The 19,200-nt window shown below is 38.3% G+C and overlaps 1 protein-coding gene across 4 annotated transcripts in view; it reads left to right on the top strand.

Moving 5' to 3' along the window:
• The window catches only part of LOC116336180 (spectrin beta chain, non-erythrocytic 1), a 49,721-nt gene that overhangs the window by 2,979 nt on the left and 27,542 nt on the right, over window positions 1-19,200 (top strand). Inside the window, exons 2-3 of one of the 4 annotated variants that reach the window (XM_031759973.2) lie at window positions 10,544-10,731; window positions 15,380-15,487. In XM_031759973.2, the coding sequence (XP_031615833.1) occupies window positions 10,575-10,731; window positions 15,380-15,487 (265 nt within the window). In that variant the 5' untranslated portion in view covers window positions 10,544-10,574. Of the gene's footprint in view, window positions 1-10,325; window positions 10,455-10,543; window positions 10,732-14,849; window positions 15,488-19,200 lie in introns of those variants that run through there. The other 3 variants (XM_039618023.1, XM_031759971.2, XM_031759972.2) reach the window with 3 other exon arrangements.

Below are 19,200 nucleotides of genomic sequence, written 5' to 3'. Positions count from 1 at the left end.
GTAAAATATATTGGCAAATTGTTATGAAATCCGTTCAAGTAACTGATATAGCTAACCAGTAATTCTACATATATCATTTATTGGAGGAGTTTAAAAATATTTTTTTTAAAGTGCCATGTTCAGCTGAATAAGCGTTTATGTTCAGGAAAGAGGCTTGTGTTGTTGTGGTCAAAGTTTTCTCAATTATTGTATAATTAGACATTGTGGTAAATGTTTCAGTTAGTGCTGTATCCTGTTTCCTGGAAGAAGAAATAACAAAACAAAATAGATTAATGCACTAAAATCTTTTCATTGGAGTAAAATGTGCTTGTTGATTCTTTATACCTCATGGAATCCAGATCATACTGTTTTTTTTGTGTTCATGACCAGAAGATGAAAAAACACCAAAAAAACGTGGAGCTTCTTTTTGATGGAGACACAGACAGGATGATATAGATGGATAAGAAATTGCTATTAGCTGGCTGGATGGTTGCCTCGATGAACAGCGTTCAACAATAGAATGGGACTTTGAATGTGGGCCCCCTGTAGTGCTGATTCTCAAAATCCCTCTTGGACAAGCCTTTTTCAATTCATGCTATTTACACTTTTATCTTGCGGCAGTGAACCATATTACTAACCCAGTGTAAGCCTTTTATGGCTGCTTTCTAATGTGCATCTCTTAGCAATTCATATTTATAGGTCTAACTACAGGAGCATCTCATGATATAGTGGACTAATATAGAATCTATTTATCTATCGTGGTTAATTTATCCAGTCTTTCTACAGTTGATACAAATTTAGAACACTGATTTTGATGATTTTTATATCTGATTTTTAAGAAAGAATAGATGCAAAGATTAAATAAAATCTTTGGTAAAGAATGTATAATAGGTTTTTAAAATACTTAGTATTTTGTACAACATGCTGTTCAAGGGGACCACAAAAATCATATAATATGTGCTAGTTTTTAATCATTTCTAAAGTTGAATCAGTTTGGATACACCTGGCAGAAATAGATTAATGCTGGTCAAGTTGTGTTTCTAAGCAGTTTACATTTTTAAGGTTAAATTGAGGTTTTTGTTCATTAGAATATAGCCGCTTCTCTGAACAACTGTGTGATTATCAACTTAAAGTATTTTAAAACAAAGAAATGTGGTGTGTAGAGCCAGAGACATTATCAGCTGAAGATGTGGCACTGAAATGGTTCTAAATTTAAATCTATAAGAGAATTATCCAAGAGCCAAGATAATGACAGTTTTAACTTCTAAGGGAAAAAGTTATTAAAACATTATTGTAAACTAGAATTGCCTAACTTATTTGTTTTAATCAGATTCGGCTGGTGATTCTCTGCATGCAGTTTTAACGCCCCTGTGACCATTAAAACTAAAGTTAATTTAGTTAATACTCAAAATAACTGTCCAAGTGCTTCTGGGTGGACTTTATAATCATTAAAAGCATCTCGCAAGCTGTAACTTTTCTGTGTAACATAAAGTTTAGTGTTATCTCCAAACCCTATTTCCAAAAAATTTTATTATACCGAATGAAATGATACAAATTAATACTGCTGTCTATCTTTTTGCTATGTGGATGCTAATTGCTAATTTAGCTGTGCCACAGAGCAGTAGGACTGCTAACTTACTACTCTGCACACAGGAGGAGGGAGACATAGACACCAGGGAGTTTTATCCCTACTTCCAACAGGAGTTTGCACAGATACATAACAGCTGGAGAGCTATTCACGTCATATCTTCACATATGGTTACGTTTCTGCCAATGTTTAGTGTCAACTTAGGCCTTGTGTGCTTTTGGTGGTTAGTTGATGTGATGGAAGTGTGTTCATGTAGAATAGCAATGTGCACATCTGCGAGGGCACCATGAATACTGAACCTTCTGCAGTGGTTCTACAGTGGTCTTTCAGCTTTAATTCAGTTTTAAATGTGCATTAAGTGGTCTGGAAATGGACAACATTGCTTTTATCTTAACTTTTTAGCATAACACACTACAATGCTGATATTTTTGAGCAAAACCAGAAATGAAGAGATGAGAATCAAACCACAGTAATGAAATATAAAAGATGGACGTAACTCCCATGAAATCACCCACTGAATTTCTGTGCTAGCTTTTTTGGCCATGGCCAAGTTGGGGTTTTGGAGCACAAAAGTGCTTTATGTGGTTTAGAGGGTGGCGTTAATGCTAATGCTAATAAGCTAATGCTAACAACACTGTTCAGCAAGCTGCATCTGTAATCTATGGTGACATACATATCTGCTAATTAGTGCTAACTAAAGGACTCACAATACTAACATTTCACTCACCAAAGTGAGGGATACACTTCTTGGACAGTCTGTGCCACACTGCAAGCCATAAAAATGTATCAGTAGCACAAACGAGTTACAAAGGTCCAGTTCAGTGATTTTAGTTAGTGAACATGAAGCCTAGAAAACACTGATCAGTTCCCAGTTTTTTTGTGCTGGAATACCTGTTAATGAAAACATAAATTCCAGGGTCCAGGTGGATTAACAAAATTAGCTTGCCTAGATATATGAAGTCATCCATAGAGAACAAAATACTTTTTGTACCAGGCTCTAAACATTCTTTTTAATGCTGTAAAGTTGTGCATTTTAACTTGGGGCTCTTTGGGAATTGACTTACTTTTGCAGCCAGTATGAAGTAGCACTTAAAGATGCTCCAGTTCTATCACTTTTCAAGTGGCTACAGCCATTTTCTGCTCTTGAAGTCATACACGGGCTCAGTACAATAGCAGCTCTGCACTTTGCTCTTATAAAAACCAGATTTATAAATATCTTTATGACCAGATCATGACCATTGATCAAGCAATCTATTATAGTAAATCATCAACTATCAGTTAATAAGAGGGTAATATAAATTTATGCCATCTTTATGGTGCCAAAGCATTTAACATTGGTCTTGCCTAACATTGGTACTCCATTCTTTCACTGAGGATTCACACTGAAACATTTTATGATGTCATGTATACCCAGTTGTTTGCTTAATAAAAATTAGCTCCCTAAGAGGGAGGCAGCATCACGTGGGTGTACTATTCATGTTGACTGTGATGATCCGCTGTTTTTGCTATTTTGATTCATTAAGAAATATTAAATTCACATTTGCATAGCTATTTAGTTGTGTTTGCTTGCTTTTGGGTGTGGTTGGTATAATGTGGCGACCAGACTGTAGTCAAGGACTTGACTGAACTTAATGCTTATAGATTGTTTTTAAGATGCACCACAGTGATACAGATGTCCTTGATCCTGATGCTCCAGGTTACTAGCATACAAAAAATCAAATCAAATCAAATAAAAATTCCTTATGTGTGGCTTACACAGTTTTCAGTTAAATTTTACACAGTATCTCAGATTCTATGAAAACCAACTATGTAAACTGAACGAGTACCAGCACTCTCTTTATATTATTTATAATATTGCCAGAAGCATTGATGTTGTAGTAGATGTAGTAGAAAACAGGGAAAACACAACTCTTAACATGACATTTTCCAGCTGTTTTTATTATGACAGCTTGTACTCTATTAAACCTGCATCTAGAGGCTTTTAATGAATAAATATCTCTCTTAAAGGTGAGGTCTGGAAGGCTTTTGTCAGCACCACTTATGGGGGCTGATTTTTAGATGGAGAACAGTTGTTTCGCCAGTGCTTCACAAGGTCACAAAGTGTTACACACCCCCACAGAAATCTGAAAGCACAAAGTCTCACTGCCACTTCAAATCATAGAGCTAGCAAGCAATACTGATATGGACAGTGGTTAAGTATTTGGATAGAAGCATTTGCTGATAATCACTTATCTTAAAATTAAATGAATACCTTTCAGTGTATGCGTTCAGCTTATCAGTTCGTGCTTTTCTCGGGGTACTCTGAAATTACATTTAGGAACTACAGCATCTTAGTGCAGCAACACTGCTTTTTGACTAAAGTGATCACGTTTTCGCCAAAGGTTGCAATTTGCTAAATGAATGCTTGCTAGTCTTTTTCAAAACACTTCAAAGAACAGCTGTGTGACACCACCATTATAAGTAACACCAACGTGGTGATTTAAATCTGCCGCAGACCTTAAATATGTGTTATTTTCTGTCACCCAAATGAACATATTTCATGAGGTTGTTGTTAATCATGGGGTAACTATTATCAAACTCCTACAGAGAGAGGATGTTGCTAAATAAAACTTTACATTTCAGATGGTTTAGAAACTCAAAAGTAAAGTGGTACAAAAATATTATACACCACTGATAGAAATCTTAAAAGAAAATCCTTGTGTTTTTTTTATATTTGCGCATTAGGATTTTTAATGGTCAGTGAAATGTTTGAGAGCAAGGCTTTGTTTTTAATTTTTTATTATAGCTTACATTCAGACACATTATTCATATATTGGGTAGTCTTGTTGGTTCCAGGTATTTTTGTATTGGCCAGTTGTCCATAAAGTAGTAAAGCTTTCTGATTGGCTGAAGCTATTTTCACTGATATGAATGATCTGGTATGAATCCGAAGCACTGTGTATTAGCACTTGCAGGCATGATGCCCGAGCTCGTGCCTGCATTTGTTCTTGTGTGTTTTAAAATGGCATGAATAATTAATTCACTGATGTTTTTAATTTGGATTTCTGGCAGCTTGGGAGATTGATGCTATTGTAACTCCCAGCCAAATGTATTTAGAAATGAAGGCTAAGCCCAGGACTCATTCAGCTGCAGCAGCAAGAGAAGAGCACAAACAGTATAGCATTTGCCTATTTTTAGTATTAGACTTAATAAGCCATATTGTGGATGGGCCAGTATTCTCACTGGGCCTTAACTTGCCTGTGTAGCTGCATCTCTTTCTACTGAACATTAACGATACCAGTGGGACTATTAATTATTCTTTTTTTGTTGTAAATGTGACAAATCACTGAAGATGATGTAGGTCATAGGCATCCATGTTTTCTGTCAGATAATACAGATTTCAATAATATAGAGGTCATGTGGAGGATTGACATTGTTTATAAACTAGATCATTATGTTTTTGTCCATGAAGTACCTAAAGTATATAGTAGTGCTTCTGTATTTTCAGACTAATAAGAAAGTTGTAAACCGTCACTGAGTTTGATGACATTTTCCAAGACTACAGGGAAATGTGACTTCTTGCAGTGAATAGTAATTCAGCTGTGGAAACCAATTTTTGTATTTGCCATGTTGCATTGATTAATAAATTAGTTTCACTGTTAATATGATTACTTGTTAAAATTAATTTAGTGTGTCATTTGTGAAAATTATAATGCAATATAAAAGATAATACAGATGTAGAATAAAATGACATCAAAACAAAATATTATCTAGAGTTATGCTGATATCTACCTCGATATGTGGAGGGCATGCTGGCTGCGTGAGTGTTTGATGAATGTGATGCTACAGGTCAACAAAGGATCTCTGCTGTCCTATTCAGCAGGGCATTCAGGCCAGGATCAGCAGGCCGTGGAAGGGCCTCTGATGCATATGTGCCTCTGGCTGCCTCATCTCTGCAAACAGGAAAGGCTTGAACGGCTGGCCTCATCCCTCTGCTGACTCTCCATTGTGTGGGGCCACTTTGGCAGGGCACGCTTTGTCCTCTGCTTTTTGGGATCTGCCTCCACACCCTGCAGGCTCATCTGAGTATCACAGGCAGCTTGATTTGGGACAACGCAGAGGTGCCACATTCACTTGAATATATTAATATTCATTAATGCAAAGCTCATGGATTTGGTAAACTCATATAGAATGCCAGCAAAATATTTTCTTTAATTGTTGTTTTTTCCTTCACTTAAAGATTTTTACAGTGAAATTAGTAAAATGTTAAAAATCTTATGTTTGTGTGTTTTGAATGACTGTGTTTTAACATGTTATTGTTATGAGTTGTATCACCCCTTTGTCTGCCATTATAAGGTGTGTGTGTGTGTGTGTGTGTGTGTGTGTGTGTGTGTGTGTGTGTGTGTGTGTGTGTGTGTGTGTGTGTCCCCATCTACCCTATTCCCCTGGTGCAAGGTAGCAGTTTGGCTGGTTAATGTGCACAAGCCTAATTCCCGGAGGGTGACTGATTGCAGGCTCTATTTCTCTTTCCTCTCTCCCTGATTAACGGGTGCAGTGACAAACAGACCAGCTGGGCAAAGGGAGGCAGCTCTGGGAGGGGAGGTGGGGTGACACAGAGTAAAAAAAAGGCAGAGGTGGTGGCGCTGCCTATCATACTGCTAGCTCTGCCTTCCTTTCTTAACCAGTGTCGTTCTGTTGTGAGTAATAGCCTGATGTGTGTCTGCCCAGTATAGAGCTCGATTTAGCCACGAGGCGTTCCTTTGTGCCCTACTTTAATTTTTTCCCCATTGTTCAGAAGCACTATGTATCTGTGTCATGTGTCTTTCATTTGTACATTGTTTTGCTTTAATTACAATAATAATTTTTCAAAAGCATATTAAGATATAAAGGCTGTGACAGGTTCTAAATATTTCATATACAAATGTTTGTCTTTGTTTTGTATTTGTGGATTAGACCTTGGGGGGATTTTCTTTCATAGAACCTCTTTTATGTGACCTTTTTGTGCCACATCTGTCTGCCAGGCTGTATTTTTATTTATTTATTTTTAAGTAGCTTTGGGGCTTAAATCTTATGTCTGAAGGTTTGGAAAATAGGCTTTTTTTTTAGGGGAAAAAAATCAGATTGAAGGCTCCTGCATGGCATTTTTACAAAGTTGCATTTTTACGGGTTAGTTTCTTTATATGATTTTGTTTCTGTCTGGACTGGGGGAGGTGGCTGCACATCACTCAGGCTGGCATAATTGTTGGTGTTGGACCAATCTATTTTGTGTGCTGAATGCTGATATGGTTGCATGCTGTGTGGGTGGATTTGTAAGTGTCACTTTCAAAAGCATCATGTGTATACTGTATGTAGAAGGGTTGTTGGGGGTGGTGTGCCGTAATAGGTCAGGTCAGCTTGCATGTGCAGTTTTTATGTCACCCGGTGTTGTGCGTATGTGTGTGTGGGAGGATGAGTACAGTAGGCTGTATCATAGTAGGTCAGGGGATTGTTAGTCTGATCCATTGAGGAGCGATTAGTCCAGACACTGAGCCAAGCCTCTTCATACTCACAACAAGGGGAGGATTGGCGCTTTGTTATCGCTGCCAGACTATTGTGACCTCACTGGTCCTGCCCCTCTCCAGCTCCTGCCAATCCCCCAAACAGATTGCCTTGGACTATATTACTGCCAGGCCTGTCCTGGATAGTCTGTCTTCTGTGTGACTTCTGCTTCCATGCTGTGGCATTTTTATAATTTAGGCTATGTAGAAATCTTAAATGTAGCTACCTATCAATAACGCTAGACTGATACCATACCAGTCACTAATGTGTAGGCATGTCTTTGTTTTTCTATTGTTGTTATTACTATTATTGTTATTATTATTAGTAGTAGTAGTAGTCCCATAATATGCCAGAGTAAAGAAGAAAGCATGAATTGAAAAGGAGGAGAGCAGTCTTTTGATGTTTTTGAAATCACTGTGTCATAGTTCAAATAGTTTAACATCTCTCCAATCTTCAACTGAAGACTCAGTGTCACTCGCACGTGATATACCTGACTACTTATGCATACAGTGAGTTGTAGACAAGCAAGTCCTAGGGTGCCAGATAGGTGACAAGTCAAGGAGCAGTTCCAAGGCGTTGTATTTCCTGCTTCTCTAATCCATGCATTTAGTTTCTATTCCCATCCAGTTTCTTAATCAACCACTAATAGGATTTTCCAAGGATTTGTTTTTGTTTTGTTTTGTTTTGTTTTGTTTTTTTATTTATATTTTACATAAATTTATGTTAAAGTACACAGCTGCTAGATAACAGAAATGGTTGTGCATGACTTGAACAAAATTATCTAAAAACGATGATAAAAATCATAATTAGCAATATCCCAATATTGATGCAACAGTGCACCAGAAAGTGCAACACCAGCATCTATTCTGTGCTTTTTTTGTCTTAAGCTATACTAAAAACGGGTAAATGTGAAATTCCTCAGGAAAAACATATTTTTAAAGAAAATACAAAACTGACTGAAGCCTTATACTTTTGCTGTGTCACACAGTAGGTTGCTACAGTGTAGCCACAGATTTTTAAGGAGTGAACAGTCTTTAAAATTTTAAGATACAAAAGTTCAGTTCTGATTCCTTTTAGAGTTGGTGCTAGGCTTTTAAAATGTGCCCTTTTTTCCTTTATTATACTTTGCTATGGGATGTTATAGCCTGCCTGTTGTGTGTTTTCTAGAATCAGTGATGGAAGGAATATGTATAGATGCAATCTGGCCCTGTATTTCTTGTGTACACTCAGATTGGGCCCATCTGGTAGCTGTCTGTTATTGATTTCCAGTGTGATTTAGAGGATACATCAACTTGGCAAAGTATGACAAGTCTAAGAATAGTTCTCCCAGATATATTAACGGCAGCTTTACATTTAACCAGATAAATCTATTCCATTGGCTGCTATCAGGTTTTTTAAGTCGTACCTGGGTGACTCAGAAATTGAATTTGCATACTAATTGTGTGTAATGTGGCCTGATTATTCTTTGCAGTAAAACACGATCTAATAATGACCAAACTAAAACATAAGCCTGATGGACAGTATTTATGTTGCCATATTTGGGAAGGGCAGTTTGCATCCTTTAATGAATAAATGAAACCTTGAACAAAAGGACAGGGTTCAGCAGTTCTCAATCATGCTTAGCCTTTAATTACTTACTTTTAACAGCACAATTATTTTTTGTAAAAATCTGTCATTTCTTCCCATCACTGCTCCTCATCTAAAGGCTCACTGATGAAGTTAGCCACAGCTGGTAGACACAACAAAAGCTAAACTCACAGGTATTAACAAACTGACTACTCAACCTTGTCTATTAATCTGTTCAATGCTCTTAAGCAAATGGCTTCAGTTAGTTAATGGGTCTCTATTGCAGGAGGCTTAATCTTAATGTAGGTCCCCATTGTGTGTATTTGTGCATAATACTAAAGACAAGCTGTGTCTGGTTAGTGCTGTATATACAGTAAAGCCTTTACATACAGAATTTTTACCATGGCAAATGGTTAAGGTGTAAATCACCATGCCTGTACAGCAGTTCTTGTGCTGTAGTTGTGCAGAATAATTGTCTCACACTCAGGATTCGATTGAATAGAAAAGACAAGATGCTTCTGCTTCTCGATCAAACTCTGAGAGCTAGCCAGCTGGAGAAAGAGGGTGGGATTGACCTCATTCGGTTTGAAGTATTGATTGTTGCCGTATTAGGAAGCCTTGTTTTTTTTATAACTGGATGCTGAATTCGTACAAACAGCAGGATGGGAAGATATTGCATGCTTAGCAGTGATTCAAGGACCGAGGTGACTAATTTATTCTGAGGAGGTTTTAGACCACTTGGTGAGCTGTGGTGATGTAGGGCAATGTTTTGATGAGTCCCCTTACTGTTTGTGTGATATAATCTGCCAGTACTTGCACAGGAATGTATGAATGACACATATCTCATATTTATGTTGTGAAATGTTAACAAAATGTCTTTCAGTTCCATGACTCCACACCTGTTAACGGGCTGACTTTCTTTTAACAGGTGCCATTTAACTAACCTTTCTTATTTAACTAGAATAGTGGGTAAATAAATATATAGACAGAACTTTATTAATCCCTTGGGTAAGTTCCTCTAGGAAATTCAGTAAATTTATCATAATTGAACTGTTATATCATACTGACATAATGAAAGATTTTTAGTTCAGTGCAGTTTCTTTCCAAAGATGCAATAATGGCATAAAAAGACTACAAAAGCAGGGGAATAGATTTCTGGTATAAACCTTTTTCCGTTAAAGTATCTTGTAAAAACACTCAATTTTAGTTTTGCTGCAATGATGCAATACGTATTGACATTTTAGCAGATAAGCAGTTTTTTATTTACCTAGAAGTGAAGCCATGCGATGAATAATCTCTTGAGAGAGTGCTTTTTTATGTACATCTTTTGTGTCATTACAACCCTGGTTTAATGCAGTATTACACTGCGTAAGTGTGTTTATACTGCCGTATGTGTGCGTCCTTTTTGGTTGCTAGGTTATAGTTATATACTCATGTTTTGCTCAAGCAAAAGTTGAAACCTAAGTAGGTTGACATTGCTGTGCCATTATGACTCAGCATACAATGACATTACTGGAGTTACAGGAGCTCTCATTTTTAATCGACTAGCATAACGACTTCATGACAGTTGCTAAACTTATCTCAAAGTCTGTTACACACTGGCAGTTGCACCGTCCAAGCTTACATTTGCATATGACTTACATTTGAGCATATAAAACTAGAGTGCAGTTGGCAGGCTTTGTGTGCTCAGTGTGTGGGTGACGTGCGTAGTCTTTTCCTTTTTTTTGTTTTATATAGAAAATAGAAGTGGACCATTTGTTTCTGAAATTTAATATTCAAACTTTGTCTTTCAAACATTTCAAGGGTTAGTGTTGTGAAGCTTGTTGTATTATGCAATGAACTCTCCCTGCTGTGCATGCACTGACTGTCTGCGTTTCTGTGTCCGAACTCTAGGTTGAATGCGTTTTTCTCCAGCCTGGACAACATGAGCACAATCTCGCCAACAGACTTCGACAGCTTGGAGATCCAGCAGCAGTACAATGACATCAACAATCGCTGGGACCTGGCAGCAGAGACTGACTGGGACAATGAGAACAGTTCGGCACGTCTCTTTGAACGGTCTCGTATTAAGGCCCTCGCAGGTAGGCTATACATCAGTGTACATTCTTGCCTGTGTTGCTTGTCAACGTGCACCCATGTACGTGCATTTCTTTCTGTTTAAAACATTTTGTCACAATTGAAAACAAGAGTGTCACATGTCTCCTTAGAGGCCGGATACTGTAACACTAAAGTTGTAAGTACAATTTATTAGGTACACCAGTGCATGCCAGGTATCCAGGGATAAAAATTGCCCAGGAGAGACTTGAATTAAATTCTACTGATTTTGAATGCTTGAGCAGCTAAGGTTGTTGTTGTTGAGTGGATTGTTTTAAAAATTGCACTGATTGATCCATTAAAGTATGCTGAGCTTAACAGTGATCTAAATTGTGTGACGATCAAAAAAGTACAAAGAAATGACATAAAAAGTAAACAAAAGATACAACTCAATAATGACGTTTGGTCTCAAATACCAAAATGCTGCCATATGCCATGAGACAGAAGTCTTTATTTAAAGATGGTGACATTCCATAGATTTAGAAAACAGGATTGGGAACATTTTTTATTACCTTTTAGAAAATGTTTTGAATTTTACCAAGACTTTTATAGATCAAGTGTCTGCAAACATGCTGATGCTCTTGGATGCCAAGATTTGGTTAGCAGGCAGTTTAAATCTACCCATAATAGTTCTGCAAACAGACCTATTATGGGATATTTCTGTGCTTCCTTTTTGCCCTCACAATGTTCTGACATGACAGGTTTTGACAGCACAATTCTTAGAGGCGTGACAGTTTTTTATCCTACCAATTTCTTTGGTGAAGTAGTCGGGAGAGGGAAGAAGGTTCATTGAGGAAAATAAGACATTTACCCCGAGGAGTATTATGGCTAAAAGCAATGCCAAATGCAACTTGTAAAACAATTAATGAGAAGGTGAGGATAGAAAACCTGTGACAGTGAAGTCTTGAGCTTTTTGAGTTTCGTTTAAAAAACTCTTTATTCCCAATATGTTATGAGAAAGATCGTTTTTCACTTACACCAATGTTGAAACTGTTTTGTAAAGCATGTGTTTTAATATCCAACAAGAGTTTTAGCAATATTCAGTTGAGATCAGTCCTGATACTAACACTGCAGAAATCTCTGTAGACTGGGGAACAGGTTTCATTATTTTTTGTCCCCAAAGGCTCAGTTCTCTCTTTATAGGGCAAGACAGAAATACTTCCAAAAGGAGGACAAAACCAGGAAGCTGTATAGTCTGTTGAGCAAGGAGAAATTTGGCTAGGTTGATCTGTTTCTGTGCAGGTTCTTTTCACACCAGTGCTTCTGCATCTAAACTCGTGTTATGTCTGATTAGTGATCTTACTGAAATGAATTAAGATGCTATCCTTTTTAAGAGTGCAATAACAATAATAATAATAATAATAATAATTTTGATGACAGTTTTATTCAGTAGCTTACTCCAAAGCTTCAAAGCTGTGCAAACACAGGCCAGTCTGCCATTGTTGGAAGCGTCAAATAAGGTGACACATTATTGGCTGTTTTATCAGATCTGCTGGAGGTGTGTTTGTGTGTGTTTATTTAACTCCCCTGGCCTGGCTTCACCTTCTGTAGATGAAAACCTCTATTGTTAATAGTAAAAACAAGATGCAGTGTCATAATGAACCCAGCAGAGGGGAGCAACAGGCAGTCGCCAACACACATATACATGCACAAACATGCACATGCATACATAAAAACCACATGCTATAATGATCTTGAGCACTATTGTAGTCGATGCGTTTCTCATATACACACCTCATTTTACTAAGAGAGGGGGGGGTGCACCCCAGCTCATTTCCTTTAGGAGTTGCCATTATATAGAAATTACACTTTATAAACAGTCATGTCCTGTCATGTAACTTTTTATTCTATGGCAGTATGCTGTAGTATTGTTTGCACGTGTGATCAAACAAGAACTTGTGTGTGTATGTGTGTGCTTCTGTGTGAATGTCTTTAAATACTGTCTAAGTTTTACAAGTGTGGACTTGATGTGCACATTCTTTGACATGCTCTAGCAGCTATTCCCCCCAGGCTTAGCTTAGGCCCACCGTTTATGACTTCTCCCCAAATGTCAAGACTTTGTGCAGTCACTAAGGTGCTTTTTCTTTCCACGTCTTCCTCACAATCTCTGTCAAATTTTTTGTGCCTGTCTCTATGTAACATGATTAGCTTTCTTTCTCACATCTTCCAGTGTGAATTATTTCGCATGTGACAGCAGTGCGTACCTCTTACAGTGGAGAGCTTCTCTTGTTTTAAGATCATTTTCATTTACAGATAACCACTTATCTACTTTACTGTACCGTGTGGGCAGCAAGGCAAGCTGTGCAAATTTGCATTTTTCGAAACCAACGGCTTGCTTCAAACGCAAACAGTTAGGCGTGTTCACTTGAGAGTGCGTCCACAGCTAGAACACATGGCTTTTGAAAATTATTTGACTGATTTCACAATATCTGCGTGCTTTGTGTTCAGTTTTGTAATAGATCTGCATAATTATCATAGGCACAACAAACCTGAACTGTATTCAAAGTAGGCCTTTTTAGTAGGATATTTTTTATAATCAACTGAAACATAACACAGACACGTGTGTTTGTATTTGGCCTGTGTGAATTTTGCCACATTTGTGGACTCATGAGTAGTTCACCCTTCTTTAGGGGAATTCCCCTTCAGATCAAAGTTTAGAGTACGCTTCATTCTTCCGTCCTCCCATGGGTGCTCAGCTGGGGTTGTGGTGTGAGACAGATAAAATATACATGTTTAGCAAGAGATGTCTACTCTTTCCCCTTTTTTAGTGCTTACTCCCCCAGCAGCTTCTGGTTTTTCTGTCTTATCAGGCTAATTAACCACACCAGCTCATTATTCATTGTCACTGCCTGTAGTTTGTTCAGTGTGGAATTTCTCCCACATGTCATTTAGACAGTTTTCATGTTTCACAAAAGTAACTCTAATCTTGTTTCTTTATTTGTTCATTCGTGGGTTGCATAGCGAGGTAATGCTCACATTTATCTGTTTTTTATTTTTATGTGATTGCGATGTTTAAAATGTGCCCAATGGGATTTTAAGTGGGATAACTTTGGTGCACTATTTTTCTCACTACATTTGATTGTAGCATAGTCGCTGTTCCTCAAGAGGAAGTGTGTCCTCTTTGGATCTCATTAGTCCAGTCCCCCCTCCATAAACACCCAGTTACAGAAAGCCTGGGGCATTTGGTCCTCTAATGAGAACAATCCAGATGCTGCCAGCTCATCAGGACAAACACAGACCAGACCATAATGATCGCACCCTGACCAGACTAAAAGAGCCTGAAAGAATATGACCTTTGTCCTCACTGAGTTTATAGTTTTGTGTTATTTTTGTGCTGGTGTTTATGAAATATACATTCCATTTTAAAGGTGAAGTTTCTATTCAATGTTATTTACTATCTATAATCTCCTGTTAATCCAAACTCTTTGTTAACTGTGAACTTAGTCTGTATTACACAAATTAAACTCTTTAATGGAAATAATGGAAAGTATGTATTCAGCAACTATATAATGGTGAGAATGAGTTCTTGACTGCTTGAAAATGCTTGCCTAATGTGATTGTAATGAAATTAATTTAATGATTTTCTTGAAGAGCTGCCAGGAATCATTTTAGTACTTGGTTCTAAACTAGTAAGAAGTCAGATCTGCTTAAACCATTTAGTTTTTAAGAGTTAACAACTCACTTCCACCCCCTCTGCCTCATGAAGTAACACCCAAGTTGACAGATTTTGAATCTTGTTATGGCAGGAAACACTTGCTGCCTTTCTGAGACTTTCTCAGCAGCTTCCTTCCTGTCTTAACGCCCTTCTCATAAGGCTGCCCCCACATACAGTAAAGAAAAGATTAAACGTTGTCTTACAAAGTAACATACGATCATGTAAAATGATGAGGACTTTTGTGACGCACCTTTCACACAAGCCACACCCCGGTGCTCTCTGGAATTAAGGTGGAGTTAGATAATCCACCTAGGGCTACACTGAGCAGAGGACTTTAATGGTTTAGTCCGCCTTCACACCTCCTCCCTCGCTTCCACCATGTTCTATCTATGTGCTCCTCCTTCAAACACACCTTATGCAAATGGCACAATTTTTAGAGAGCCCAGCAAGCTTTGTTTACACAGCTATCCGACTATGGCCGGTTAGCTTGCCTGCAGCTCCTGTGTTCTGCTCCAGTAAATGCACAGAGGTTGGAGGGAAGGAATACCCAGGTTTTTTTTTGTTCTCTCAGTAGAACCACAAGGGAGTGTAACTTTGCTCAGAGGCCAGAGGGGTGGTGAAATGAATGAAACAAGAGAACTTTTTGCTCCTCAGTTTTGGTTAAATGATTCTTTGAAAAAATCCCCCACCGCTGCACTCACTCTGCGTGTCATTGGACAAGGTGGACCTTACGGTGGATGAAGAGAAGAAAAGGCGGCAACATTTCTCAGCTTGTGTTGTGGGAATAAAAGAGGAGGATATACCAAGGATTTTGTGGTACACTAAAAGTATCTTTTGGACAACCTTTTAAAGGATTTGATCTTGGTTTGTTTTTCTTTTAAAAGTCCCAAAGTTTGCTTCTGTTGTGCTATGTGGGAGAATACCCATTCATTCTGTGTCTGAGAGGAATATTTCACAAAGACGGATTGAGGACGAAAAAAACATGGAGTGGGACCACAGGGAAAGAGATTCCTGCTTGTCCCCAGCAGCTTTTGTTAATCAGGTGCAATACTCTAACATCCTGGAAGGAAGATTTAAACAGTTGCAAGGTAAGAGTTAGATCTCATTGAAAGGGAAGATCCTTTTTAATTACCACACGTTTCTATGATGTTGTTATATTTTAATTTTTAAACATTTTTTTTAACTGAGCTGATACCTTGATAACTCTGATGTATCACTCTGATACGCCAGAGTTTTGGCATTGTGTGTTGGTGTGTTACTTATGAAAACAGTTTTTAATGTTACAAATAGTGATAAAACAGTTCTAGAGCCAGTAGCGAACACGTATCCTGTTGTTTGTTGAAACAGGAAATATTGAGTAGAAATCTACTACTTGGCATGCAGTAGTTGTGGGTGCAGGTGCTTCGAGTTGTAACTAAGGCCTCAAAAGACTTTATTTTTTCCCCTGGATAAGGTAATTATTAGCGTGAGGTTGAAATAATTCGTCTTAGTTATGAACCTTTTCTGAGCTCCTAGGAGGGAAATGAGGAAGAGATACAGTAGGCTCTCGGCTCATATCTAAAGCAGGCAGTCAGTCTGGCACCTGATCACTGCGCCACCTGTCCGTTCTTATCTTATTACAATACACAGCTCTGTTACTCACTGAAGCCTGCCAAGTCTATGAGATCTAGCTCATAGAAATCAGAGGCCATGGGAAAAGAATCTTAGGCTAAAACTTACAGGATTCCCTTAAAATTAATCTCTTAACTCCACTAATCCAATTACTTTCTTAACTAATGTCTGTAAAAGCTTGTGCTAAATAGCAGTTAACATGATTACCTGAAAACAGTTTAAAGTGTGGAGGTTTACGGTAGTTGAATGTGTACATAAGTGTGTAGTGTGTGTGACACTGGCCTGCCATTTGTGTGCATGAAGATCAGTCTATTCCTGGTTGCCATCTGGGATGGAGAACTGCCTTCAAGTTTACTTGAAGGGCAGGTCTACTTTCTACTTTCTACTTTCTTTGCAGGTTTGGCATTCTTGTTGCACACCAACAGTCTGCCACGTCCCACGTTGGGTAATATCTACATTATCGCAAGATTATCGCAGGAATAGACATGGTTTCTGTTGAAAGAAGGTTTATTTCTTGTCTGTGAAGTAATGTCTACATCTTAACTCAAAACACCACTGGTTTTCACTGGAGATGAGAGCCACATAAGAAATGGTATCACTTTCCTTAAGAATATATAAATGTTGCTGCATTTTCTTAAACCGATCTTGCACCCGCATTCACCGGTAAGTTAGGGGTACATTCCAGCCTGTAACTCACAGGCAAATGTATGGGTTCAGACATTAGTCATCAAGCTAGTAGCAATGATTCCCTATAACAAAGATACTTTCTGTCTAATGTGTTGGAGAGATGACTATAAGCTACACATGATCTACCTCTACTTTGATAGACGTGTTTGTGCATAGATGTGTTTTGGGTAAAATTTGTCATAAATGCAATGATACACACATATCTAAATGCACTAACACATCTTGTCAACACCCACTTGCATTTCCAGTTTGACTACCCTTGCGGCTCATTCTTTGTGTCACTCCCTCATGTTGAATCATGGTGTAATTGAAGGATATGGTGTGCAGTCACATAGTTTTGTCATAGCACCAATTTGCAAAAAGGTTTTGCATTGCATCATTTACATTTATTAGAAATATTTGTCATTCATTTGCAATTTTCAGTTTGTGCAAGCTTAAATTAGCGCTTTGTCATTTTATACACAAACGTCATCTCTGTTGTGCAATATGCTACAGTTACTTTACAAATCTTAACACAGACAAAGACAAATATTTTATCGGGCCCAGTACCAGTCCAACAAGAAGTCATGTTTAGGATCTTCTGGCTGTTGTGTAAGTGATGGCCAAGTGGTAAAGGTTAAACCGAGTAACTATATTACAGTGGTCAAAGCAGACATGTTTAATGAAAAACCAGGCCTAATGGTTTGCGCCATTTCTGTCAGTAGTCTCTGTTACAGGTTGGAGGGAAGTTTTTTTCTGTTGCCCAGATCACATTGTGTATTATATTCCATGGCGTTATGATGCCTTTTGTGTGTATAGATTGTGTGTAAATCTATACCAAAGTTCAGCCTTTTACTTCAGGCAGGAGCCAAGATGAATATTTTTTATTCACTATCCCAATTCATCAGTAATTAGGGTAAGAATGATAATTTGTCAGACAGGCATACTTGACATTGTTTCATCAGTTTTGGTTTGTTGTTTTAGTGACAGCATTCATTCATTTCATTTCGTTTTTACGTCATTGTTACCCCTGGCTTCATTCTGATAGCCACAAAAGTCACATCGTCCGCCTGCTTTAGTATATCAGTATGTGGTAATCTTGTGTCTATCTCTGAACTGTATGCCCCTGTTTATGCGGCTGCATGCTGTCGAAACTTCTGCTTGTATTGAACGTGATATATAAGCGTTACCAAGTTCAGCCGAGTAAGACTGCTTTTACAAGAGGGATCAGGGTGCCTAGTCAGACTGAAGCTAACAGGTTCAGATGCTGTGAGGTTAATGGAAATGTGTAAAAGGGAATTTAGACAACAGAGTGTTGGTCCAAAGGGTCACTTTCTTAGCCACTGTGGACTTTGGCAGTACTGTCACTCAGCAGGCCTTAGCAGCATGGCATTGTTCAAACCGAAAGGACTTTTCTCTAAAGCAGGGGTCCCCAATCCCAGTCCACGAGGGCCGGTGTCCCTGCAGGTTTTAGATCTCACCCTGGATCAACACACCTGAATCACATGATTAGTTCATTACCAGGCCTCTGGAGAACTTGAAGACATGTTGAGAAGGTAATTTATCCATTTAAATCAGCTGTGTTGGATCAAGGACACATCTAAAACCTGCAGGGACACCGGCCCTCGTGGACTGAGATTGGGGACCCCTGCTCTAAAGCCTTAAAACAGACAAAGTGACAAAGTGTCCATATAAACTTTGCAGCATAGGCTATTTTGAACTGAACCCACAGATTTCTCACTGTAGTGTGTAATAATTGATTCTCAGCCTGATATGCATTTCCTCTACTAATTTATTTCATATAATCTGTCGACTCTCCATAAAGAAGTGGCCAATGTTGTTGTGTTTATCTAATTTTTCTGCATTATTAAAAAAATGAGTTAATACTGGGGGACATCAGTGGTGCGTTTTGATCGAATATCAAATCTAGCAAGACACTATTGAATGTTTGTAACCTGATAAAAGTCTCAGTGAAAGCTGAGTGACTTGTGGCCTCTGGCTGTAACTGAGAGTCACATCAGCAAGGGTGAAGATATAACATAGGTGCAGACATGCACAATAACTTTCTTTGTTTGTACAGTGCAGAAAGAAAGACGTCATTAGACAACAATGGTGCAATGAATGTTGTCCTATTTACATGTTACATGCCATTTGGGTCCAGAAGTTATCGTTAAGGGATGCTTATTTATATTTCCTTTCTCATGGGATTGGCCTTGCCCAGTCTAGATTTCCTCCATCTTCCTTTATTATCACGTGCAGCTGAAAGTGCCACAAAGAAATGTGATTGAAGGAGAGTATCACTTCCATCAGTACGATTTTAAAAAGGAGTGGAGGTCTCTCTGTCATACCCTCCCTGTCAGTTGTAATAACAAACCCGTTAAAGTTGGGCAAGCTTCTAAAGTTGCAACCTCAAGCTGCTAAAAGTGCAAGAATAACTCATGCCACATGTGGCAAGGCGGCGGTTTTACTACAGCCCTAGTTTCAAAGTTATAAGTGAAAGAAGGGAAGTTCCGCTTTTATAGGG

This window comes from Oreochromis aureus, linkage group 10 (genome assembly GCF_013358895.1).
Source record: "Oreochromis aureus strain Israel breed Guangdong linkage group 10, ZZ_aureus, whole genome shotgun sequence".
Classification (NCBI taxonomy): Eukaryota; Metazoa; Chordata; class Actinopteri; order Cichliformes; family Cichlidae; genus Oreochromis; species Oreochromis aureus.
The sequence above is the reverse complement of the archived record's forward strand: the minus strand, read 5'-3'. Positions and strand labels throughout refer to the sequence as shown.